General features: G+C 40.3%; 1 protein-coding gene across 3 annotated transcripts in view; it reads left to right on the plus strand.

Moving 5' to 3' along the window:
- The window catches only part of ROR1 (receptor tyrosine kinase like orphan receptor 1), a 368,707-nt gene that overhangs the window by 330,176 nt on the left and 11,512 nt on the right, over positions 1-27,019 (plus strand). For all 3 annotated transcript variants that reach the window (XM_019731569.2, XM_019731578.2, XM_019731600.2), the window contains 4 exons: positions 1,999-2,126; positions 4,277-4,594; positions 6,219-6,464; positions 20,450-20,661. In XM_019731569.2, the coding sequence (XP_019587128.1) occupies positions 1,999-2,126; positions 4,277-4,594; positions 6,219-6,464; positions 20,450-20,661 (904 nt within the window). The remainder of the gene's footprint in view (positions 1-1,998; positions 2,127-4,276; positions 4,595-6,218; positions 6,465-20,449; positions 20,662-27,019) is intronic.

Here is a 27,019-nt window from a genome sequence, read left to right on the forward strand (position 1 = left end):
GTCCTCCCAAGAGATATAAATTGAGGCCTTAAGAGTTTCATGTGGGGGAGGAAGAGGTGTTCTCATAATGACACCTTAGAAATCCAGGGTTCTGCTAATGCCTGGGGATAGAAAAGCATCATCTGTAATAGCAGGGGACTGGTGTGGAGGTCTCAGTACTTCAGTTTCCAAGATTCAAGTCTAGGTCATCGAGAACCTTCTTTCTCCCTATAGGTTTATGGTATTAGTTACCCAATAAAAGTGGGGTTAATTTTACAACCTAGGTAAAATTTAAGCCAAAAAGACTTCAACATTACTCTAGGATTTATGAAAGTAAACATGTGGAATGCTTGCAGGATTTTGCAACATTAAAATATCAGTGTCTTTATGTCAGGTATATGATATATTCATTTGTATTGTACTTAAAGGTTACATTTTTAAGGGTTTTGCAATGCAAACTATTTTTAGGACTAAACCAAAGATACTTCCCCCATCTCCACCTTCAAAATGACTGTTTTAGTGAATAGGGAGTAGAAAGTAGCTGAAAATGAGTCTTTTAAGGATCAGCCGCATCAGATTTTTTTCACCTGCTTTTCTGTTGTGGTGGGCTTTCTAGGGTCCCACACTGAACCCCCAAGTGAGGAAGTCCAAAGTCATAGCACTGACCACGGTCCATTTTACGCAGTAGGAGCTTAGTTAATAATTGTCCTCTAAATAAATGTCTTTTTTGGTAACTATAAATACTTTAATAATAATCATGTTACCGCTGTGTAGCATTTTTTAAAAGCTTTTCCCTTATTTGATAGGATCCTCATGACTTTCACTTATAGCGTAGAGAGGTCAATTATTAGCTTTATCTTACAGATCAGGAAACCATGGCTCGGAGAGGTTGCCTAAGGAAGAGAATTTTGTTCTGACTTTTGCTCTAAAGTACTTTAAACTTTAGAAACCAAAAACCAAAAAAAAAAAAAGGAGAAAAATGATACTTTGTTGAAACAATGTATCAATTCCAGCCAGGTTAACAGAGGAGTAATATCCAGGGGGAAGTCAGCCCATAAATGTGGCAGGTGGCCTTTTGTTTGGTTGTGGTCTGTCTTTGAGAAACAGTCGGCTATTCTGTACTCTGGTACGTTGTGCTTATCATAGGCCTTTATGGGAGGTTATGGTTTCTGTCCTTTGGAGCTGAACCTGCCATTTTGCGTCCTAATGTCTAATCTTAGATTTCTAGCCATTTACCAAATCGTCACTAAGCACATCACTTTTTAGTGTCTGTTTGTGTTCAGAATAAAATCTATAGCCCCGCCATCTTTTTTTTTTCCAATGAAAATTATTATAATTTTGAAGCAGCAAAATTTTCAAAAGACTATATTTGAAAGTTTTAGGGGATCATGAACGCAGGACTTCCACTAATATTTTCTCTTGATTTGCTTGGATGTAGTGACTCATTTGAAATTCTCCAGTCCATGGTTAGCCCCGGTTCTTTCTCAGGTAATAGGTCCTAAGCAGTGAGGAGCCACATAACTGGACTGTCCTCTTACTTTTTTCCAGCTGTACCCAGCTTCTCACCCCATAGAGACACCTAATTGACACATCAGTTGGAGTGGAACTTGTAGAAAATGTGCCCACGCCTTCGTAGCAAATGAGGCAGAAATAATCTGTGCCTAAAAAACAAAAAACTGTAGAACATATGCCCAGAATTCCAACTCATTTCCTCTTTACTCCTTATAACTACATCATCTTCCAGCCCACCACCAGCTGCGAAAATAAGAGTGTTTTCTCCCATATTTAAGGATGATTTTGTGTTTCAGAATTATTTTCTTGGTGTGAAGGAAACTTGACCAACGTGACCAACAGATGTTTTAAGTGATGGATGGAACTGAGGAAAAGCCTGATTTCTTAGTCTTTAGGATACTGTGCCCGACTGCGGCCCCTAGTGACTGTTTAAGGCATTGCCCAATCAGGTCCAACTGGATACGTGTATATACACTGCATCTGCTAATGTCTGTGCTCTGTTTTTAGAGATGAGTACGAAGAAGACGGATTCTGTCAGCCATACAGAGGGATTGCATGTGCAAGATTTATCGGCAACCGCACTGTCTACATGGAGTCTTTGCACATGCAAGGGGAAATAGAAAATCAGATCACAGGTTGGTAACACCAATGAAATTGTATTTACACTTTGAATAACTATTTTGCTCACCAAACATTTCCTTGAGCGCCTCTGTTGACAGATTAGGCTAGGCATAGGGGTTAGGAGCAGGACCATAAAGAAGCTTGAGATAGGATCTCTGTGGTCTGGAATTTACATTACAATAATTTATTGAAGGTTGCTCTTAGAGGGAAAGGCAGTTTTGAAAAGCCTCACATTCATTCAAACACTCAATAAATATTACTGCGTGCTTTTGGCATACCAGAAACTGGACTGGGCACTGGGGGATCTGATGGTATTGGTAAGTAAGCCAGATACGTCTCTGCCCTCGTAGAGCTTACTGTTAGGAAGTTACATCGTATAGATGGAAAGGGAATGAATTTAGAGTATAAAACTCTGGATGCTAATCCCAGGATTGCCATTCCTATGACTTGCGTGAAATCGCTTACTCTCCGTGAAAATCTCATTCTTCCTCTGTGAAATGAGTGATGCGTCAAAATGATCATTCTTCTCTTCCTGCTCTAGCTTTCTATATTTTACCCTTCATTTTTCTGAATTTGAAGCATCTTTAATGGAAGTCTACTAGTGAAGCACTTTTTAGCACACGCGAGTCAGGTAGTATAGGGGGCCTTGTATGATTTTGCAGACCGGGATCCAGGGGTTACGGCCTCCTTGTACTTCTTCCATTAGGGTAGCTATCAGGCTCCTGTGCCAGACTCTTGCAAGCCATTACAGTTGCCTTTATTAGAGGCTAATAAGGTTGCCAGCTTTAACAAATAAAAATACAGGACACCCAGTTACGTTTGAATTTTAGATAAACAACAGATAAATTTTTAGTAGAAGTATGTCCCAAATGTTTATATGAAATTCAAATGTAACTGGGTGCCTTTATAGTTTATCTGGCAACCCTAGGATTTAATAGAAACAAGAACAAACCCAAGGTAGGGCACACAGGGCATCAAAAAGTCCAGAAACTCTGTCCTGCCAGGAGTTTGAAGGAACTAAGAGGCTTCTGCCGGCGCTATGTAACATGGTGAAGCAACTACAGGAAAATGTAGTTGCCACTTGCTGAAGCCCTCAGGCTTTCAAGAGAAAGGACTCTGTGTGAAATCCCAGAGAACAGAAGTAGGGATAGTGGAAGGAGCTGTTGAAGGTACATTGCTGCCTAATATGAGAATGTTTCAACATATTTTTGGCTAGCTATTCACAAAAATAAATAGGAGCTGCAAAATAAATAGTTGCTGACCCATTTATAATAATCCTCTCTTGGACAATTTCAATGGACATCAACTTACTGGAAAGTATTACAGTGATTTTTAAAAGATCCATTTTACTTTGTTTAAGCCTGCATTTCCCAAACTTGCTTGGCTATGGAACCCTAGTTTTTCAAATACTATTAGTATTGTACAGAATTAATGTTCTGAGGCACACACTTTGGGAAACAGTGTACCAACAAGCATATCGGCTACCTTGGGAGTAAGCTCTGTATCAATGGAGGTACGCAGAGGGAGGCTGCTACTCTTTTTGTATATGGAGGCCATCCTGGATATGAAGTTAGGCTAAGCGACCATTAACATTCTGGGATACACACTCGAGCCACTGAGCTGTGCTCTTTGAGAACTTCCAAGTGAGTTGACTCATTTTCAGAGGATGGAATAGAAAGTAGTCAAAGCCACAAAGAAATTAAACAAGTTACCCAAACTCATCCAGCAACTCAGAGGCAAAACATAATACTAAATCCTGCAACGAGGCCCAGCCACTGCATAAAGCAGGTTCTGCCCTGCAGCTGTCAGATGTTTGAGAAGCCTCGCAAAACTAATAAAAAGGACCGGATGAAACACAAAGTTCTGTTGCTTTGTAGTAAAAATGAAAAAATATATTGTACTTTAACCTAATTAATTCTTTTTATTAGGAAATGGTACACATGTAACTTAATCTTGCTTTTTCAACTTTGTAGTCAAAATTATTTTTTTTCCAAGCCAGTGAAAGTAAGCTGCTTAGACATCTGAAATGAATCTCTTTTTCCTGGTCTTGTCTGTTTGAGCACAGCAGATTCCTTCCAGGGTGTGTTTATATCGGATATTTGTTGACTAGATACCAAAGATAAACCCTGGCCCCTGGGAGTTAATCATTGTGTTTGTTTTCCAGCTGCCTTCACCATGATTGGCACCTCCAGTCACTTATCTGACAAGTGTTCTCAGTTCGCCATTCCTTCCCTGTGCCACTACGCCTTCCCGTACTGTGACGAAACCTCATCCGTCCCGAAGCCCCGTGACTTGTGTCGCGATGAATGTGAAATCCTGGAAAATGTCCTGTGTCAAACAGAGTACATTTTTGCAAGATCAAATCCCATGATTCTGATGAGGCTGAAACTGCCAAACTGTGAAGATCTCCCCCAGCCAGAGAGCCCTGAAGCTGCAAACTGTATCCGGATTGGAATTCCCATGGCGGATCCTATCAATAAAAGTAGGTGGTAGTCCCTGGCCCTCTGTGCTGCGTTGGGGGCCAGCAACCCCACGGCACAGTGAAAACTGGGCTTCGAGCTACAGTAATGATCCTTCCTGGTAGTCAGATTACCTTCCCATGGGCTAAAGACACACCATGTGGGGGTGAGCGCTCGGCAGTGGCTTAGATGCACTGCCTGCCTGCAGGAGGCTCCATCAAGATAACAACCTTAAAAATATGGTTGCTGGTTCCTCTGTGATTTAAAAAGAGAATTACCATATGACCCAGCCATGTCAGTCTTGGGTCTCTACTCAAAAGAATTAAAAAGAGGTGTTCAAGCAAAAAACGTGTATGCAAGGGTTCATCACACCTCTATTCACAGTAGCTAGAAGGTGGAAGCCTCCCAAGTGCCCATCAGTAGATGTGTGGATAAACAAATTGAGGTGTATTTATGTAATGAAATATTATTCATTCATAAAAAGGAGTAAAATCCTGTTACATGCTACAACATGACTGAACCTTGAAGACATGAAGGTAGTAAAAGAAGCCAGACACCATTGTATGATTCTATTTATATGAAATATCCAGAATAGATAAATCCATAGAAACAGAAAGTAGCTTAGTGGTTGCCAGGGGCAGGGTGTAGTGGGTAGTAGAAAGTTACTGCTTACTGAGGTTATAGGGTTTCCTTTTGGGAGGATAGAGTATTCTGGAATGAGATAGTGTTGAAGGTTGCCTGATATTCTGAATGTTCTAAATGCACTAATGGTAAATTTTATGGTATATGTATTGTACCACAATTTAAAAGGTGTGTGTGTGTGTGTGTGTGTGTGTGTAGCTTTACCTCCATGCTCTATCCTATTACCACCATCAAGCAAAACACTGTTCCTCTGTACATTTCTCATTCATCTAGAATTAAACTCACTGGTAATTTTTCAGCTTCCTTTTGGTAGATGATACTATCTTATTAGTTAAATAACTTAATGAATCTAAAAGGCTTAGAACTGTGCTTAGCACATAATAATAGCAGTACCATCATTATTACTTTTATTACGATCATCTTACCATTATCCCTCCAAGTTTCAATTTATTTAAAGTCAATTAGAGTTTTGCAGTGCTTTCAAATGACAGTCCTGTGGTTACCTGGGAGGAAGACTTAATAGGACCTGTTTCTACTAAGGGTGTCCGGTCCATTCAGCATAGAGATGGTCTTAGCTCCTGTTAGAGACCCATTGTATAGTGCCCCTAGTAGACAGTCTCTGTGAATTAGAGCCTTTATCACGGGATTCATATCTAAGGCCATCAGGCAGAAGTGGAAAGGACAGTTTAGCTTGAACCTTTCCCTGGAAATTACTCCTGTGCCCCAATTCTGATTTTTTTGTATGTTTAATATTAAAACTACTTGTGGAGTACTGGTTATATTCCTAAAGCACAAGCTTTAAATCCTCCCAGGAATGGACCTGCAAGGCAGGCCCTATGTCCTAGCCCAGCAAGCAGGAAGACTGCCCACATGGCCCCTGACCAGCATGGAGGCCGGGGCCGTGAGGTTAATTGCACATCCTCCATCCAGAAATCGCTGACTGGGTGCTCCAGCATCTCCTCTGTTTCTTTCTCACAGCTGGGGCTTTCCTTTTGTGTTTTTCAGATCACAAGTGCTATAACAGTACAGGTGTGGACTACCGGGGGACTGTCAGTGTGACCAAATCTGGGCGCCAGTGCCAGCCGTGGAATTCCCAGTACCCACACATGCACACCTTCACCGCCCTCCGTTTCCCAGAGCTGAATGGAGGCCATTCCTACTGCCGCAACCCAGGGAATCAGAAGGAAGCTCCCTGGTGCTTCACTTTGGATGAAAACTTTAAGTCGGACGTGTGTGACATCCCAGCATGTGGTAAATAGCAATTCATTGCGTTTATTGTACTCGGTCACCTTTAGAAGAGACCCATTCTGTCCCGCGTCCCTTAGGAGAGTCCTGTAAGGCGCACAGGAGTTGGTAGTGTTTGTTTGATCTCAAACTATGTTTCTAGGATAGATAAACCTTGCTGGTTCTCCTTAAACACCTTTTTGGGTACCAAAACACAGTCTCAAGGAGTAAACTGCTTTTATTCCTACAGCCATTGTGTTATTGGGTATAACAGGCACTAGTTTCTCCAGAGGCACAGGTGAAATATCTTACCACAATCGTGTGAAAAAAAGAAATTACCCACAATGGTCCATGTCCTCGTGCACCTTTCTAGCACGACAGGTGTGCTGGAAGCAGAAAGGTACCTTCTCCCTGTGTCCTTGAGAACACCCACGAGGTAGGATAACCATACCCAGTTATCCAGGGTAATCTGCGGATAAACTGTCTTTTGTCGCATCCTTTTACTGCAGAAATATAGGAAGCAAATGAAATTCCTGAATCAGTGTGGAGTGGAGGAAAAAGAGAACGAAAATGTGGGTGAAACCTGGAGTTTGGTCCTCTTTTAGAACTAATTTGTCTTCCTGATCCTAGTTCTCATAGATAAATAATGTCAACTGGATTTCCCAGGCATAGTGGGACAGTTAGGATGTCACTGCTGGGAAAGCCACAATAGTAAAATGGAGATCATAATGATAGACACGTAGGGTTTATTGTGAGAATAAATGAGTTGTTAACTGAAAAAAACCTATGATGTCTGGAAGATGGTAAATGTGTAATAAACATTGTCTCCTATAATTATTATATAGTCAGTATGTAAAAAGGAATCTATTATAATAAGTGTATAGTCTATGTATATAGAGGGATTCTTGCTCTCAGCTTGCCAAGTATTATATGAGAGCAGCCTACTATGGAGTAGGGGAGTTGAAAGAAGAATGAAATCTCACATTGCAATCACAGTGTAGTGTATATGATACAATAGAAGTTAGCATAAATATTCTGAAACAAAGAAGAGGAAGCTAAAACTTACTGAAGAGGTCCATAAGCAAAAGTAATAAAAATATTAAAAGGAACCTTTTGTGATGAAAATTTGGGAAACTATTATTCAACGATTTCATTCTTATATGTTACGGGTTGCCATATTGTCTTCTCCTGCGAACTGGTTTTGCAGATGGTAGCGCATGGCAAGTTGAGTTTGAGGAAGGGGTGACCAGACCCCTATTCTCCTGCTGGGCTTTAAAATGCCTCCGTATGCCACACCAAGAACACATTATGACATTAACTCTTCCAGAACCACCAGTGGAAACCTCAAAACAATTAGCTTATGTTTTTTAAATGGTTTGCACTTAGTAATTTAGGACTTTTCCCACATTCTATATCTGACACCAATAGGAAAGGACTAACAATACAATGTAGGTGTGTGATCATTTCCTTAGTTGTCCCTTCCCTTCTCCTAAGCCAGGCATGATATGAAGCTCTGCAAGAGAGCCAAGGAGAAAAAGCATCACTAGCAGAGCACCTTCCACGTGCCAGGCATGATGCTTGGGGTTTTCATAGGTGTTATTTATATGAGCCCTCACACTGGGGCAGGTATTATTATCCATCCTGTGGTGCTGATGAAGAAACCGAGCCTCAGAGAGCAGCTAGGAAGTGGCAGGTCTAGCTGACCCCAAGCTCATGTTCTCACTCTGTGCTGTGCTGTCTGCGGGTACGGACGTGTGTCCTGAAGGAGACCACATGCATTAGTCTAAGGAAGAAACACATTGTTCACTCCACTCTGGGTGAATGCCATTATTCCGTGGGTCACTACTGACCCTTAATTTCCAACGAATGCCCACGTGAAGTGGGAAGATAATTTGCTCATAGACGAAAAGATTTGTTGATGATCTGATTCAAGCTTTACGACAATTCGTTTAAGTTGAGACTCTAAATTATACCAAAACAGTACTGGTTGGCCTTTCAATGGCCTTCCTGAAGTAATCAGACCAAACACAGGCTCCGAGGGCTGAAAGAAACTCTCGAGCAGTCTTTCAGACTGTACGCAGAGAAAGATCCCCTCCATCTACAAAACACCTGCAATGTGACTGCATTATTCATTCATGCTCCGTGCTTTATGTGCTCATCTCCATTAAAACCTCATAACCACATGGTGGGTAGGTGTTATGAACATGCTCCACTGAGGTTCAGAAGGACGAAAGGGCTTGTCTAGATTGCACAACAGATGGGAGTGGACCTTGAACACTCATCTATCTACATAAGCTCTGACCAAACTCAAAGCTTGTGCTCTTTTCCCAGACACTCTCCTATTTCTCCTTTAAAGATATTTTTTTTAAAATAAATAAAAGAAAGACAATAGTTTCAACCTCTGCATTCTAGTATACTGATTCCCATACTGTGATATGACATCAAAAAATGTTTCCTTGCTGATGAAGAAATCCATCACAGTCTTACTCAGTATGTTATTATAGTATTAATCAGTGCCGTGATGTTGGAAACCCTCAAAATACTTCTTTCTGAATATCAATCTGCCGAGGACATAGTTAAAATTCTGAGGACCGGTTAATTTTACTCATGTGAGAGATAAATTTAGATGAAACTTAAATCTAGAGATGACAAGGCAGTTGTCACCACTTACAAAAATAATTTGTTTTACAGTACATTTTCACTTCATTTTGAAAGAAAACAGTTCCTCTTGAATTCTTCAGGCCAAGCCACAAACACGTCCACTAAAGGAACAGGGAATCCTTGACATGTGATCAATAAGAAGCTGCTGAGAGGCCAGTGGCTTCCCAGTGTGAGAATTAGAGCGCAGGTCGGCATCAGCGGTGGTCCCTCAGCAAGCCTTCTCACCATTGCCCCTCGATAGCCAACCTCAACCAAATAATCATAAGAGAATCCTGCTTTATGACACTTCTTTAGAGCATTTGACTTTTTTTTCTCATTTCATCCTTATAAAAATCATGAAAGATAAAGTAGGAATTTCCATGTTTTACCATGTGAGAAATGAAGGCCCAGGGGAGTGGTAGGACTTACCCAAGATCACAAATTAGTTCATAGAAACCAGATCTCTTATCTCTAGGGCCACTCACTGCTCTTTCTCATATACCAGTGATTCTCAAAAGGGACATTCTGCCTTCCAGGGAATATTTCGCAATGTCTGGAGATACTTCAATCATCACACTAGGTAGGGTGGGCATCTATTGGGTAAAGGCCAGGGATGCTACTGAACATCCGAGAATACACAGAACAATCCTCCCAAAGAATTGTCCATCCCGAAATGTCAATAGTGCCAGGGTTGAGGAACCCTGAGGCTGGATAGGCATTACACAATTTACATTATAGAATACAGTATATTGTATATATTGTGTACGTTATACAATTTAGACTATAGGGTAATAATATTAAACAGCAGTTACCATTTATGGAGTGTTTACAATGAGCTAAAGACTATGCTGAGTTTTTTACGCATTATCTCATTTATGATAGTTCTCTATAACCCTATGAGTGGGTTTTATTCTATCCAAGAAAAGAAACCTGAGACTTAAGAGAGGTTAAGTAATTTGTCCAAGGCCACATAGCTAATAAGAAGTGGATTCAGAACTCAAACCTATAACCAGTCTTTTAAACTCTGTGATTTATGTATGTGAGTGTGTATGTGTTTGTGTAAATAGATGGATAGGTAAGTAGATCAGATCAGATAGATAGATAGATAGATAGATAGATAGATAGATAGATAGATAGATAGTATACAGATTGATATTGAGAATAACTTCATCTTATAATCAGTTGTAAGCTTGTGGGGCCAATTTGAAACGAGCCCTTTTCTACCTCCTATCAAGTGGGATAGAGTCTCATGGGAGTATTCTTTAGTTTAGTCCAAGTTAAGGAAATTTCAAAATCTCCATGGGGGTTCTCATTTTCCTAGTGATAACTTTTGTTTTTCTTTCAACTTAGTAAGGCTAAAAGAAGTATAGGCCTTATTAAATGCAGAATGTGAGCATTTGTTGTGCTTTCTAGAAGAAAGGCACGTAAGAACAGTCTGCCACAGATCATTTCATCTGTGACCTTTCACTCTAAGTCAGGATATAAAAATTAAACCAAGCCAAATATGTCTGCTGGGAATTCTGGGAACTGGCTTGGCTATGATTACATGGCTGTGCCCAGGCAGTGCTTGGAGAAAGTGAAAGGATAGAAGATAGTTTGCATAAGACCTGACCTCTCAGCCTCCCTGTCTTTTCTTCCCTACCCCAGGCATTTCTTAGAATGATTAATTATTTATTCACTCCGTCATTCACTGAAACCAATACGTATTGAGCTTCCATCGTGCTTCAGACTTTGCGAACAAGCTAGATCAGACCATGCCCTGGTGTAGCTTGCAATCTAGTGGAAGAATCATGAAAAAAACATGAATCGCATTAAGCACTTGTCAGATCATTCCCAAAAGTTCTGTGTGCTGTTATGTGCTTTGCATTTTAATGATGACTGCTGTTTGTTGAACACTGTGCTAAGTTTTTGTGTTGTTGTTTTTTTAGTTAAAGATTATTGGGGTGACAATTGTTAGTAAAGTTACATAGGCTTCAGATGTACAATTCTGTATTACATCATCTATGTATCACATTGTGTGTTCACCACCCAGAGTCAGTTCTCCTTCCATCACCATGTATTTGATCCTTGTGCTAAGTTTTTTACATTGGCATCTGGCCTATGACTTAGTTGATGCCCAATAAGATGTGTTGAAATAATTAATCCTCATAACATAGAAATCATAGAATAAAGGTTTCAGCACCATTTTACTGATGGAGAAGCTGAGGCCACATTGCTGTTACTAAAGCCAAAATTCCAATCAGGTCCGCAGGACTCTAGATCCAGTCTCTGTCCGCCATGCCACAATGACTTAAAGAAAAAAGGTCTAGATTATTCAGAGGACTAAACAGTTCTCCATTACGTTCCTCTTCCCTTTGATTATGAACTGTCTAGGTCTTCAGGGCACTGTCCATTGATATTCGTATTCTCAGTTCCTCAGGTGCAGGAAGGGAGCCCCAGACACAAAAACAGTCCTCTGAGAGAATCCCAGGTACTTGACTCAGTCCCAGCCGTGATGTGGACCAGATTTCCCAGCAACTCCAAGCAGGCAGCACAGTATTTGCCGCGTTCCCCTTCAGTCCCAGCTCTCCCCGCTGCCCGGCGGCCCGCGTCCCAGTCCTCAGAATTGGCCATCTTCCCTGAGATTCTGCCTGCAAACCTTCATTCACCACACTTTCACCTCTAGTCACTGTGGCCACCTTCCAAGCCAAATACTGTGGGTTGGGTGGAAACTAAGTCGAAAAAGAAACGTTTGCCTCTGTTCTTTCCAACTGGCACCTAGGCACACCTCCCAGGTTCACAGTTTCACTGTAGCCCTTATCATTGCTTTTCTACAAAGCTCTGCGGGGGGCAGAACTGTGGAAAAACGTCTACTTCCCTGAGTGAGAGCTCCTTTTGCAATGATCTAGCGCTTTTCTTCTGGCTGCATTCTACCACATGACTTATGTTCTGCCTCCCCCACTAATTGAAATCCCGTTTTTCTTTCTTTCTTGAATTGTATGGGGAGGCAGAACTTGGATTGCATTGGTGTTCTTATCGCCAAACTTTGGCTCTTTATTTTATTCTAGATCAAGTCCTGGGGCCACATTTCTTCTGCTCACTCGGCTAGCATGTCTGATTCACCTCTAAGTAAAGGTTTCTCCTGCTCCCAAACAAGCAGAACTTCCAAGCAGCAATATTGTTTTTACTCCTAAACCAGCTTCACTGAAGAGTCCCCATTGATAAGAAAAGTAGGAAACGTTTGGGCGCCACGTGGAGTTTTCATACCTGGCCTTTTGCTTTTGTACTTCCTTTTAAGTCCTTGCCTTATAGCAGTTTGCCAAAGGGCACGATGCCCAGGCCTGTGCCTGAATAGCCCTGACTTGTCCCATAACCTTACAAACACCCACCCTGGGTTCTGCTTTGTCACAAACCATTTTCTACAATGTGGTGGTTTACAGTTCAGGGCAAGGCAGATGTTTTCCAGATTGCAAACACTGCAGTTTTTAACTCACTCTGTCAGCAGCCTTCTCCCATATTTCATAGAAGACCTGTTGTAAGGCAATTTGTCTTTCAGCCATTTCTTCAAACCAAAATTGAACATTACAGTGAATTGGATGGTGGGGAGGGGGATAAGAGGAAAGAATAGAGCACTGCTTTGTATAGGTTGAAGCTTTCCGGAAGAGTTATTTTTATACTACAGAGATTTTCAAGATGTACTTTGGTCTCCAGTCTTTATACATTTTCAACAAAGTAAAGAACAATAGTTACCCAAAACTTCTAACTAAGTCGTGTTCTCGAAACGTTTTTAACCATAAAATAATTTTCTCTCAAAGGCTTTTGTATTGTGTCCAGTATATATTGAGTCTTTTACCCAGTGTGTCAGCTACTCTAGCGATCAGCTTTTGGACGCTCTCGACTCCTGAGCTAACCACCACGTCAATAGGAAGTGCTCCTTGTCATCTTAACCCTTTGGTGACAGAATTCTGGTCTAACACCACAATGATTGTTGTTATTGGCTTTGTCTCAGCCAAATATCTGGCAGGAAGCAAAAGGCACACGCAAACAGACTAAGGGGAATTTGATAAAAAGACTGTTTAGAATGGTGTTGGCAGAATTAGAGGAAGCCAGTAAGGTGCATGACCTGGGGCTAGCAGGAGTGGGAGACATTACCATCCCACGCCTGGAGAGTCAGGGGAAGAAGCAGTTACCTCACCCCGTCAAGCAGAGGTGAGGCTGAGGAAAGAGCTGTCCAGTGCATGCCCATGGCCCTTGCTAGGGTGAGGCAGGCTACCCAGCAAGGAGGAAGCCAGAGGAGCAAGCTCATCACCATACTCTCTTCTTGCCCCAGGCAGTTCCTTTTATCCTGCCAAGGACTCCCACTGGCTGAACCCAACTGAAAGCCAGAGGACAAGGGTGCCCCTTCTTAAAACTGTTAGACTCGTAGAGTTCAGCCACAGCCTAGTGCCGGGTACACAGGGACTGAGACTGAATCTGGTGGGCTGACAACACTCAGCTTTAAAGCAATTGCTTTATAAGTGAGTCACAAGTTCTGCAGAACCTAAAGAAGGTATGTCAACTCAGTTTACAAAGTGAGAGAATCTTGGGAGAAACCATACAAATCATCCAGCCTCTGCTTGAACATTGCCAGAGACCTCCAGAGCTAGGAACATCTCTCCATCCCAACGTGGTTATGGGATGGCTCCGACGGCTTAACATCTGCCTTTGCATGCCAGAAACCAAAACATGTATGTGAAATCTCCCAATTAAAAAAAAAAAAAAAAATGACCACTAATTAAAAAAAAAAAAAAAACGCCTAATAAGGAACAAGTCTATGTACTGGATCTAGTTTGTAACCTCTGGCGTCATTTCTCACCCAAATTTGAAGACATCTTTCATTTGATTTTCTCTTTGATCCCTTTGACTGAACCCAGGAGGCCGAATACTCCTCCTCTGGGTGTTTCTTATTTCTTCAAAGACCTTCTTAAGAACCTAACTCGTATAGTAGAAGACACCTTTTGGTGCCTGTTAATCAGAACAGGCACAAGAGGACCGTGATGTTCTTGATCAGGACTCAGTGTTGTCACTGAAGGATATTTTGTTGCTGTAAGTGCCATATATGAAAAAAATTTGAACAGTTTTATTTTGCTGTTGCTGGGTCCAGCTGAGTCTTCAAGTCTTCACTAAAACTTATTAGTCTTTTGTTTGTTTGGTTACATCAAAAATTATTTAGTGGATTTCTTTAATCGTGGATTTTTCTAGGCAAGGTCTTTAACCTAACTGCTAATATTTATTTGTAAAATGTCAACTGTTGGTTTGGGGTCATTATTTAGCGTGTCATGTGTGACCATCTAAAATTTTGTTTCTATCGTCAGTTAGGTATCCTTCCTAGATCCAGGCCATTTTCAAGTTTGAAACATGTGATCATCAAGTAGTTAATGATAATGTTGAATAGACAGGCTCCTTCAAACAAAGCCCGCTATAATTTGATGTGATTTGCTGATTAACACTATTAGGGTACAGACATATGGTCAATCACAAGTACATCTAACGATATTGTTATTTAGCCCTCCATTTTTTGTCCATAAGGATATCATGTATCGTTTTATCAAATGTTTTACTAAAGTTTAAAAGTGATTGGTCTACCATTCTAAAATAATCCTACAAAAAATGTAAGAGATTTAATTTTATAAAACCTATTGGGGTGGCTGGTTAGCTCAGTTGGTTAGAGCACGATGCTTGTAACATCAGGGTTGCCAGTTTGATCCCCACATGCGCCACTGTGAGCTGCGCCCTCCACAACTAGATTGAAACAACTGCTTGACTTGGAGCTGATGGGTCCTGGAAAAACACATTTAAAAATAAAAAATAAATTTTAAAAAAAAGTTGGAAAAAAAAAAAAAAACCTATTGAATTTTGGCACTTAAAGATTAGCCCTGTTAAAATCTGGGCAAAGGACTTAAATAGACATGTCTCCAAAGAAGATATACAAATGGCAGTGAGCATATGAAAAGATGTTCAGTATCACTAGTCATTAAAAAAGTTCAAATCAAAACCACAATGAGTTATCGCCTCTCACCCATTTGGATGGTCAGTATAAAAATAAAAAAAATTAAAAAAGCAAAGAAAGAAAATAGCAAATGTTAGTGAAGATGTGGAAGAATTAGAACTATTTTGCCCTGTTGGTGGAAGGCAAAATGGGGTAGCTGCTTTAGAAAGCAGTATGGATGTTCCTCGAAAAATTACAAATAGAATTACCATATGGTCTAGCAATCTCACTTCTAGGTAGCTAGCCAAAAGAACTGGAAGCAGAATCTCCAAGAGATAGGTATGTGTACAACCATGTTCACTGTAGCATTATTCACAATAGCTAGAGGTGGAGGCAAACCAAATGCCCACATGGATGAATGGATAAAGAAAATATGCTACATACATACATACAATGGAACATTATTCAGGCTTAAAGAAGGAAATCCTGTCACATGCAATAACATGAATAAATACAGAGGACATTATACTGAGTGAAATAAGCCAGTCAGAAGCAGGCAAATACTGTATGATTCCACTTTTCTGAGGTATCTGAAGTAATCACATTTATAGAAACAAAGTAAAATAATGGTTTCCAGGGGCTGGAGGGAGGGTGAAACAGGGAGTTGTTCAATGAGTATAGAGATTCAATTTCACAAGATAAAAAAGTTCTGGAGATCTGTTATACAATAATGTGAATATACTTAGCACTACTGTATGCTCTAAAAAGTTAAGATGGTAAATTTTGTTACGTGTTTTTACCATAACTAAAAGTTTTTAAATTAAAAAAGAAAAGATTAGCCCAACTCTTTCCTTTTATAGAGAAAACTGAGGCCCTGAGTATTTACAGAAACTTGTAGTGAATTCATGTGGATTCTAGTTACTCAGAGTTTTCTCAAGTGTTCACAAGAGTTACTGTCTCCTAACTATTGTGTTTAAAACATTTTCTGAAGAGAAAAATTTTAATCACTGTACATGGCCTAGCAGAGTCTTATTTTAAGAATTCATTTGAGACTACATAAGGCAATAGATCATCTACTTAGTATTTCCATCATTAAGTCAAGAGAATGGATGGCTGGGCCCAGCATGACAACTGAAGGCCTAATTACCACCATTTCTCCTTTGGCTTCTAGGCATATGCTTAAATATCACTGGTGCAGGCCCCTATCTGCTACAGACTTACTTATTTTATAGTTTCCAAATAATAAATGGTAGCAATTCCTGTTCATTTTCTATGGTTTTTAAATTTTTTTCAGACAAGATCATAATTTAACTTGTTGAATTTCCTTTGAATTCTAAAGTTCTCTAAGATTTTTTTCCCACCTTTGCAATATTTCAGATCTCAGCATTTTCTTGTTTTAAATCAAAGTAATATCTCAGATGATGTTTCATTTTATATAAGTACCTCTTAAATGAGAAATCATGTATACCTTGCTTTAAGCCCAGGATAAGAAAGGAGTATTTTCTCTGTTATATTTAATTACTAATCAAAGTATGGAATATCACTGGAAAAATAAAACAGGAATGTCAGATGTGAACTGCACTACCAAATTGTTGATTTTTAAAAGGAAATTAATCATGTGATCAAGACTAAATTGTTGGTTTCAAAAATCCCAAGCATTGAGGGGCTGGCCCGGTGGCTCAGGCGGTTGGAGCTCCGTGCTCCTAACTCCTAAGGCTGCCAGCTCGATTCCCACATGGGCCAGTGGGCTCTCAACCACAAGGTTGCCGGTTCGACTCCCGCAAGGGATGGTGGGCTGCACCCCCTGCAACTAACAACGGCAACTGGACCTGGAGCTGAGCTGTGTCCTCCACAACTAAGATTGAAAGGACAATAACTTGACTTGGAAAAAAAAAAGCCCTGGAATTACTCACTGTACCCCAATAAAGTCCTGTTTCCCTTCCCCAATAAAAAAAAAAAAAAATCTTAAAAAAAAAAAAAAAAATCCCAAGCATTGAACTTGATGTAACTAATATATGCATTTAACTTTTAAACAGTTATTCCAAAGTATTAAAAATCTTCACCATGCTAATATGCAGCCAATTTTCTTTCTAATGAATTGGAAATGTCCATTACCCTTTACAGTGCATCATATGAATAATGTCTATTGTTATAATGCGATTCTTTTTAGTAGTATGATCTCCACTCAATATTAGCCCTCATTGAGAAGGAATCCTGGACTCTTAAGGAGAATGATGAAAAACAATTCCATGTAGCATTTTAATTTTTATTAGGAATATAATTTTGAAAGTATGAAAGTATTGAAGGCAAACAGGCTTTCATTTCAACCCAGTTTACCACTCTCTAGCTTTGTCATATTATTTTATTCTTTCTCAGCCTCAATTTTTCTATGTGTAAAATCAAGATAACACCGAATACCAGGTTAAAATGATGAATAAAAATGCTAAGCCATTTTTGAAAAGGTTGGGCAAATGCTAGTTTTCTAATTTTTCATGAGTAACATTAGTCAGTCTCAGGAATGTTTTATATAAAGTGTTTTGAGCCAGCACTGACTCCCTTTCTGGCCAAACGGCAGAGCTGTGTGGGAAAGGATGCCTGTGATATTGTAGACTTACAATAGGCCTGAATTTGCTCTCTGTCACTTCCAACATGACCACGTATTGTTCTGCTTGATTATTTCACTTGGCAAGAAGACACCGTGCTCGTTTGCATATCTTCAGTATAATCAGAAGGAGCCAAGTTTGACTGTGTTTAAAGGATTTAGCTTCTTGAAGTTTGTTCTCCTTCAGACCTACAGGGGAATTTGTCTCAGGCCTCCCGTTTACAATCAAAGGCATTCCGTGAATAATCTGATACAGAATGAGTACAGAATAGACTCCTTTGTTTGCCAGACAGGTGAGAGTCCTACTTTCTCTTGTTGCTAAAAATCTGGGCCAGAAAAATGACTAGTGTTACATTAGTACGAAATTAACCTCATTCTTTTTGTAATCGTTACCCTCGTAATGATTTCACTGAAAATCCAAGAATAACAAGAGGGATTTCCCCGCTTAGGGTACCGAGAAATTCTAAAGTGTTTTATAATGTTAATAATAATCATAGTTCCCAACAACTAACTATATGACAGTTTTCAATTTTCCGAGGTTCTTTCATGAACATTATCTCCCACATGAACCAAATAAGACTGGTAGAGCAAGTATTCTTATTCCCCTTGAATAAATCAGGAGATGGAGGTCACAGAGGTTGTTTCTCGCTTAAGGTTATTTAGAATTCTCAGCCCAAAGCTTTTATCCTGAATCCTTTCGTCCTCTAAAGGTAAGGGGTAAACATTGTGAGATGTAACAGGTACCAGAACAAATACTTTCCATGTTACTTCATTTATTGTTTACAGCAATTCTATGAAATAGGTATTACCATTCATTCCCATTTTACAGATGAGTTTGCTTAGAGAAGCTAAGTATCTACTGAAGGTTACATAGATAATGACAAAAGCAATCTTCAGAGGTTTCTGACTCTAAATTTGCACTTCCTTTATTGTGCTACATTGTCACTACCGTCTCTAGCAAAGCTTCAGGGTTATTCCCCATATTTCAGACCTCCTTCATCCTTCCTACTTCTGTGAAACAAAAGAAATCCTACCATGAGAAAATAGGTGCAAAACAACAGCCATTCTCAAATTATTGGCAGTGTAGTGTAGTAGCTAGAGCAGGAGGTGTGAAGCAAGACCAACGGGGTGGAGTCCCAGCTTTTGAATTCCTAGCTGCATGTGCTTGGGCAAGTTACTTAACCACTCTGTCCTTCAGCTTCCTCACCTATGAAAATGGAGATAAAGGATGGCACCTACCTCAGGGGTCTCGTTATGAGGATAAAATGAATGAGTTAATGGAAAGTGCTTAGAACAGTGCCTGGCCTATATCAGTAATAATAGCTAGCATGATTTTGTGGCAGTAGAAAATACTCACTAAATATTAAAACTTATTTTTATTATACTCAATCAGCAGATTTTACCGCTCCCCAAGTCCCTCTGAGGTTAACCCATATAACACTGTCCCAACATCCAGGTTTGGGTACCCCTTCCGAACTTCTTGTGTTGAGGGGGAAAGGTAGTATGATTAATTACTGCTCTATCTCATTGAACAATAGGTTCCCAAAGTGTGTACAAGTAAAAACAGTGTGTAGTATATTCCCATTTACATGTACTAGGGAAGCTCACTATTTGAAGGGACACTTTGGGTCTCTTCACCATTCATACATATAATATTTCCAACAACATATTGTAATTATGTTTTCTGTGTTTTCCTAACCAGACCATGGGCAAAGGACATGTCGTATTTAATTTTATATTCCCAGTACCTAGAATAGTGCAGGGCAGTAGTAGGTTTTGTTTATTGGATTTTCTTAAAGCAAGATAGCTGATGAGGTTACTGGTGACCAGGGTATGATTATGTAATCTCTCTAATTACTGTCCCATAATTCTTGTTTGTTTTACCCGTCAGATAATTCATTAGTGATAATATATGCCCAAAGTATTTAGCTTTAAAGGTCAGACTCAAACGGATAAAAAGAAAAGTATGCCTCATGTCCTTCTGTATGTATTATATTTCTTTCCTAGCAATGGTAGGTACAGTGGATGTATACGATTTCAAAAAATACACTTCAAAGTGTTAGCACTCATAATTATTGGGTTCATATGAAACCATTTAAGAAGAATTCTTGGGTTTCAAACAAGTATCAAGTTATACAGCGATGCTGTACTGGAGGGAATTATAGACACCATCCAAAACAGATACTTGACTTTTGTGAATGAGAAAAAGAGAGGCCCAGGGAGGTGACTGTTTTGTTCCAGGTCACACAGGTCATCAGAGACTGAGCTGGCCCAGACTTCAGGTCCCCCATAGTCTCAGGCCAGTGGGCTGGTGGACACTGAGGCCAAGATTCTTTAGTGATGTGGATGCTGGAAGATGCAGGACTGGCCCTGTACGTCCAAACAAGCCAAGACAATGGCATGATTTCTGGAATACCGTGTCGTGGTGACTGATCTGGGCTGGCGGCCAATGGGAGAAGAGCCCTGTGGTCTACATTAATGCTCTTGGATGTATACAGTCCATTCACTTGGCGTTAAATGTTGAAGGTGTTAGAGAAATGCAGGTCTGCCGCTAGAGAGAGGCAACATCAGAGCGGGACCCACATGGAGGCGAAGTCCTTATAATTTCCCTCTGCAATTTTTAAACGTTTGAACTTTCAACTTTTAAACTTCAATAAATTATGTTGAAGGTTTGATAGAAACAAATTGTAATAAGCAACGGTTCTTTTCTTTTTTCTCACAGTGGATTTGTGTGTATAAAAGAATAGGAGGTCATTTAAAACTATGCAATGTAATATTATACATGTTATGTGAACTTTCGTTCTTTTTTATGTCTGCACCCAGATTCGAAGGACTCCAAGGAGAAGAATAAAATGGAAATCCTGTACATACTGGTGCCAAGTGTTGCTATTCCTCTGGCCATTGCTTTGCTCTTCTTCTTCATTTGTGTGTGCCGCAATAATCAGAAGTCATCGTCACCGCCTGTCCAGAGGCAGCCGAAACACGTCAGAGGTCAAAATGTGGAGATGTCAATGCTGAATGCGTATAAACCCAAGGTAAAATTAGCAGTGCAGAGCTGCATTGATTCCACAGGCCTTAGGTTAAAGCAGACCTATAACCCTCCCCAGCTTAGAAATCAAATGAAACGAAGTTGACAAGTGCTAAAGTTTGTTTTCAGATAACCACGTCTCTCTAACTTTGTCCAAGACAGCTCGAACATGTACTTTCATCAGTGTTCTCTTCTGTGTTGGGCCAGCCCTCTCACTGCCTTACGATAGAGCTTGGCCTGGCAGGAATCTTTAAGCCGTCATCTCTTCCAGCCCCTCAGGACTCAGAATGGGAGCTGTTTTACAAAATTTCCAAGAAGGAAATTCCATACTCTTCTAGTCAGACTGAGAGATGAACAGAGAGAAAGAGAGACCCAACATTATTTATGAACTTCACTGTCAAAAAAAACCCCATTTTTACTACAGAATGTGCATGTACTTATAACTACTGTACTGTCCACTTAACAATGGAAAATGTTACGTGATGTGCTTTTTACCGCAACAAACAATATCCTTTCTTAGACCTAACCTATATCCCTTTCTCTTTGGTGTAAGGGTATTTTAAGAGGAAATGTTGCCCTTCCTAAAATCTTTGAACGCTGTTTTATGAGAGCCCGCCTTAGCCTTCTCCTCTCTGTGCTAAATCAACCCACTTCCTTTCAGGTTTTCCTCCACATCTTTCAACATTTGGGTTGCCCGAGGTCCTGGCAAGGAACCCAGGGTCACTGGCCCTTACCTTAAATGGAGCACACGCACCACATCCTGGAGCTGAAAGACAACAGAGTCTTTCTCTCTGGACACCCAGCGCCTTAATCCCAGGCTTCAGCAGCAAAGAGGTTTCATTTAAATAATTGAGGATTCTGCATCCAAAAGCCTGCCTTTTCTTATTCCAACTCCAAAGGAACATCCATTCATTCATTCAACCAATATTTGTCTTCTTTGTGGGTTAGCGACCATGTTATCCTTTTGACCCTCGTAAAGAGGAGATGTACCACTTTTAACAAAATTTTAGGAAAAAATGTCATCACACTCACATTAACTAATCCTTTTACCAATAAACAGAGTAGCATAATTGGGACTGATACATAGCCCTTATTTGATTTTATTTTGCTTTGCAATTTGATATTTTTAATTAAAAGAGTCTTAAAATAGTTTTCTATGGTAAAGTCATATTTGTCGGTCAGGTTTTGGGTTTCCTAAATGCTAGAAATTCATTTTAAGTATTCTCTCCCAAACAAAACCACTATTTTCTTAAGTGAATTTTTACCATAAAAAACCCACAGACCCTGGAAGTCAGAGTTCACCAAGTGGCTTGGGGGGACAAGTGGAGGTGGAGGTGCAACTCTTTTTGACATTGTAGCTGCCAGCTAGCTGACTTACATATGTACGTATACATGTTATGTAATATTCACTTAATCCTTACAAAGATAGAAGAAGAAAATAGAGAAATTAATATTATTGCCCACTCGTGATGTAACACCTAGGTGACCTTTTACATAGTCCATCACTTTAAACTTCAAGTGAAATAGTCTTCGTTCTATGAGAATCTTTTCCTGTCATCTCTGTTATTAAACGTTGAGAAGCCTTAGAAACACCAGGACTCTGAGTGGGAGAGCGATCCAGATTAGCTTGGTGACAGCAGTCACTGCAGCAGCCGTTGTCCTGGAAAGGTGGGCTTTTCGTTGCTGTGGCAGGCGTCAGGGGAGGAGTCATTTCTATTTGGGAAATCCATCAATTGTGTGGGTCCGCCTCCAGCTGCAACTGAATTTCATTGTTAGTGGAGGTTTGCAGTACAATACATGATTACCAACAGGCATGATGTTTGGGATTTACGCAGTCTTTCAAATAAAGACCTCAGAGAGCTTTGTGGCATAAATGGAGAAAGCTAATCTATGTTGATTGATAGAAATTGTCAAGAACTACACCAGGAGCCTTTACATTCATTATCTCACTTACTCCTCACACCTATTGTATAAGGTAGGTATTATAATGACTCTTGTACAATCAGGGTAACTAAGACGCAAACTGATGAAATAACTTGCCGAAGGTCCAAGTGCTAGTAGTTGGAAGAGATAAACTGTGAATAGAGGACTTTTAACTCTAGATAAAGCCCTTACACTTCAGCCTGGCCCCATGATAACTTTTTCACAGAACAAATCCTGCTGAGAAGGGGGAGTAGGAAGCCAGGCATACAACTAAATATGATTCCACTTGGTCAGTTTGGGGTGGACACTAACCACTGGCATCACCCTCGCTTGTGACAAATCCCCAAGAGGCCTTTAGGACAGTTGCAAGCCTCAATGGTGGTACCTCAGTCCTCCTGGGGAGATAGGAAATTTGGCCAGAGCCTTCATGGTTACAGAGATGAAGGTAAAATATATTGGGATACGTTTTCTCAAAGACTTGGTGAAGTATATATTACTTTTATCATTTCTGATGTGTGCCTTGCTAAATCTCCCAGTGTCACAATTTTCCCAACACACATTTTAGAATTCAGCCTTAATCAGCTCACGAGCAATTCCAAACCAGACTGGAAGTAGGAATGGCTTAAGCAGATTTGACTGGGTTGAGGGGAGGAAGGAAACAGCAAAAACAAATGCAAACTTTTTTTTTTTTCTTTCTTACTCTCCTAAGAGATTTGGCTCCAAAATTGAGTTATTCAGTTGTTTGTTTTGGTTCTTACCAAGTGCCTTTCCTGGAAAAAGCACAAAGGACTTTGTAGACCTTAAAGAAAATTCTTAAATATAAACAGTCAATCTCTAAAATTGCTTTGGAAGGTCACTGACACATAAATACTAAATGTACCTATAAAATCTAAAAGGAAGGGACACACATAAGAATGAAAGAGAAAAACACTCCTGAAAACAAACACCCTACCAGAGTAAAATCAAAAGGATATTTGGAGGCTGAGATAAAAGAGGAGTGAAGGATAGAAGCTGGTCTGCCCTGGTCTGATTCTTATTTTTCCTCGGCCAATTCAAAAGTCACAGACTCCAGGATTCTTATTTATCCAAACGCATATGCCCTTCAGGGTTTAAACTCTTTCCATCTCTCTCCACTTGCTGAGCTGCTAAAATCTCCCTGAGTGTTTGGATTAAGAAGAGGCTCCTCAGGGAGATTAGAAATCCATACCCTTCAGAGGGGACAATAGGCTGCCACAGACAGACTGGCTAAGGGACCTGGCGTGAGTCCCCAGAGAGGGGAATGGTACAGTTGGAAGTTAAAACTTTTCATGAGACATGCATTTCCTTCTGATCTGCTGGGAAAGGAAGGCTGTGGACCACAGAGGCATCTTTATTCTGAGCCTTGATCGGCCAAGAAATGGAGGGATTCCTCCTGACTCTACGTCTAACTGCCCGGTGGTCCTGAGAAACCCGAATCTCAACCTCTGAGTCTCAATTGTCTCAGCTGTTCAGAGTAGTCTGTGTTCGTGTAAAGTACTGTTTATTGTCCTTTTATGCTGTTCAGCAAGAGATTTCAAGCCATTCGGTTGGATTAGATAATCTGTCTTTTCCATTTTTAAAATCCCCTAATGAGTACTCTCGAGATACATGAACTAAGTAGGATTTTTCTGTATTGCATTACGAGTTTTACAATCTGAGTAGGTGCTTTTTAAAAGTAGTGTAGAAAATGAACCTTCTCTGAGAAGCCTGGAAACCCTAACTTCCCTTCTCCTGGATTCTTTTCTCTCCCTGCACTCTCACAACTGTCCCATGTCTGAAAACCCGAGCAATCTTTAATGACGTTTCAGGACGGAAGAAAAACTGTGTAATGTGGTCCTCCAGGAGTGACAAAGGAGACAGAGCTTCTTCCAGCACAGGGTGGGCCCTGTTTTGTCCTTCCCTTTGTGACTCATCTACATGGGATTTAGGTACACGGAGAGGTTACGGGGTGCAGGGGTTTGAGAATAAGGGACAAGGAAGTGGTGGGGGGTTGAGGGAGGGCTACAGCGAAGCCTGAATAGGTCCATGGGTCAAACTCCTACAGCTCCTGGCTCATTCATATAAGGAATATTTGGGGAAAAGCAGGAATTTTCCTAGCTTTCTGAAGCTGGTGGCTATAGTTTATCTCTCAACGTACCCTTATCTCTTGCCAGCTTCTCGGTTTCTTTACTTCCAGACAATGTATCTCTCTGTTTTCTTTCCAGCCAGTGTAACTGCTAACTGTACTGACATTTGATTATATTCTCTGGGCCTGTCCCTTTTGCTAGCAACATGTTTCCATGCAAAAAGCCTATCCCTTTGAAACCTCTGTCCTTACTCAGTTTTACCACACTTGGTACTAAAATGTCCTCAGTAACTTTTCCACTTGCTCCTTGAAGCCTTGTCTCCCCCAGGCTTCTGAGCTCATCATTCTATTGACACGGACCTCCCTGGAATCACCAGTGATGTAATTTAATCCAGTAACATTTTCCAAGTCTTCATCCCTTTTAATTTCTCTGGAGCACTTGATATTCCTAACCACCATCTTGAAATACTTTTTCTCTTGGCTGTCCTCCTATCTCCTCCTGTTTCCTTCCCTAGCTCTTCTTCCCTTAATTCCCTAAATTGGAGCATCCTCTAATGTTTGCCAGTCCTCTTTTTCTCTTTCTCTCTCATGCTGATTTCATCCTCTGGCATCACTTGAGCTCCCATTTACTATAATGGGAAAAATTCTTTTTCCCAGCACTCAAGAGCCTGTACTCTCAGGGTCATACTAACCTTTCCAGCCACATTTTTTCTTACTCTCTCTGTGGAAGGTAGTATGATATATGCAAAGAGCAAAGATGTAAAGGCAGAGAGATATGATTACAAATATTGGCTCCATTATGTACTGGCCATGAGGTCTTAAGCAAGGTCTTGAACCTTTGTTTTCTCACCTATAAAACAAGGATAAAAATAGTACTTAAAAGAGATATTTTTAGTTCTTTATTGAGGTATACTTGACATACAATACTGTATTAGTCTCAGGTATACAACATAATGATTCAGCATTTGTTTATACTGTGAAATGTTCACCACAGTAAGTCTAGTTAATATCCATCGCCATACATAGTTACAGAATTTTATTTTCTTGTGATGACAACTATTAAGATTTATTCCGTTCACAACTATCCACTCTACAATATGGTATTGTTAATTATAGCCACTGTGCTGTACGTTAGAACCCCCCCCCCAGACTTATTTATTTTATAATTGGAAGTTTGTACTTTTTGACTCCCATCACCCATTTCACCCACTTCCCACCTCCCTACCACTACCTCTGGCAACCACCAGTCTGTTCTAAAAGAGATATTTTTAGCACTTTGATGTAGTGTAGCGGGCACCTCACAGGTACTCAACAGCTAAAAGTTACAATTATTTTTGTTATGATGATGATGTGCGTAACCACAAACCTTTTAATCAACTACCAAATGCTGTGCACAGGATACTAGGTTGAGGGGGAAGCTGTACGATCTGGCAGCCCACAGCATTAACTGGGTGAGGACAGAGGCAAGGGAATCACAGCCAAGATTGCAAAGGTAGCTTTTTGGGCAGCTCTGGTATTCCTGTGCCCATCCCGTTAACGTAAAGTCACTGCTCCACACCCTGGACAAATCTGTGAGGATGGAGATAGTCCGCTCTTGAGGGCTGAGAGGCTGGCTGTCCATTACAGAGCTTCAGCTTAGCTTAAACCTATGTCTGTAGAAACTTTACTTCTAGGGAGAATGAATATTATAAATGGATGTATCATAAGTGAGTATTATGAATGAGCTAAAGTACTTCACATGCATTATCTCAACTGATTTTTTATAATACCCTTATGAAATAGGTACTAATTTGAGCCTCATTTTGGGGTTGACAGAATTGAGTCTTGTGATTAAGAGTTTCCCGAAAGTCACACAGCTAGTACATTGCAGAGTTAAAGCTCGAACCCGGGTGTGCCCAGGTCCAGAGCTCCAGCGCTTCCCCATGTCACTCTACTGCCTTTATTTTCAGGCTAAAACACACAGACTCAAGTTATGAGCGCTTGGTGGCTCAAGCTGACGTTAAAATTACTGGCATCTGTTCTGCCTGTTTCCAGGCAGAGGAGAACCTCTCCCATTGACATTATAAAGTAATTCCACTACAGAATCAACCCTGATCACCACCAAACATTCAAATTAACTATCAGAAAGTTACGCTACAGAGAAAAGAAGTGTTTCTGATGTTAAATCACTTCCAGAGAAGTGCTGCTGAGGTCTGAGCAAATGTGGCAAAATATTGGTTGAAACTCCCTCTAGAATTTGATTGCATAAGCCAAAAGGCACTTAGTGCGGCTGCAGTCTTTGAAAATATCCATAACCTCCTAAAATAAAATGGTTGTGGCCTTTAAGCTTTTAAAATGTAATCATTTCCATTTATGAGTG

This window comes from Rhinolophus sinicus, linkage group LG06 (genome assembly GCF_036562045.2).
Source record: "Rhinolophus sinicus isolate RSC01 linkage group LG06, ASM3656204v1, whole genome shotgun sequence".
NCBI classification, from domain to species: Eukaryota; Metazoa; Chordata; class Mammalia; order Chiroptera; family Rhinolophidae; genus Rhinolophus; species Rhinolophus sinicus.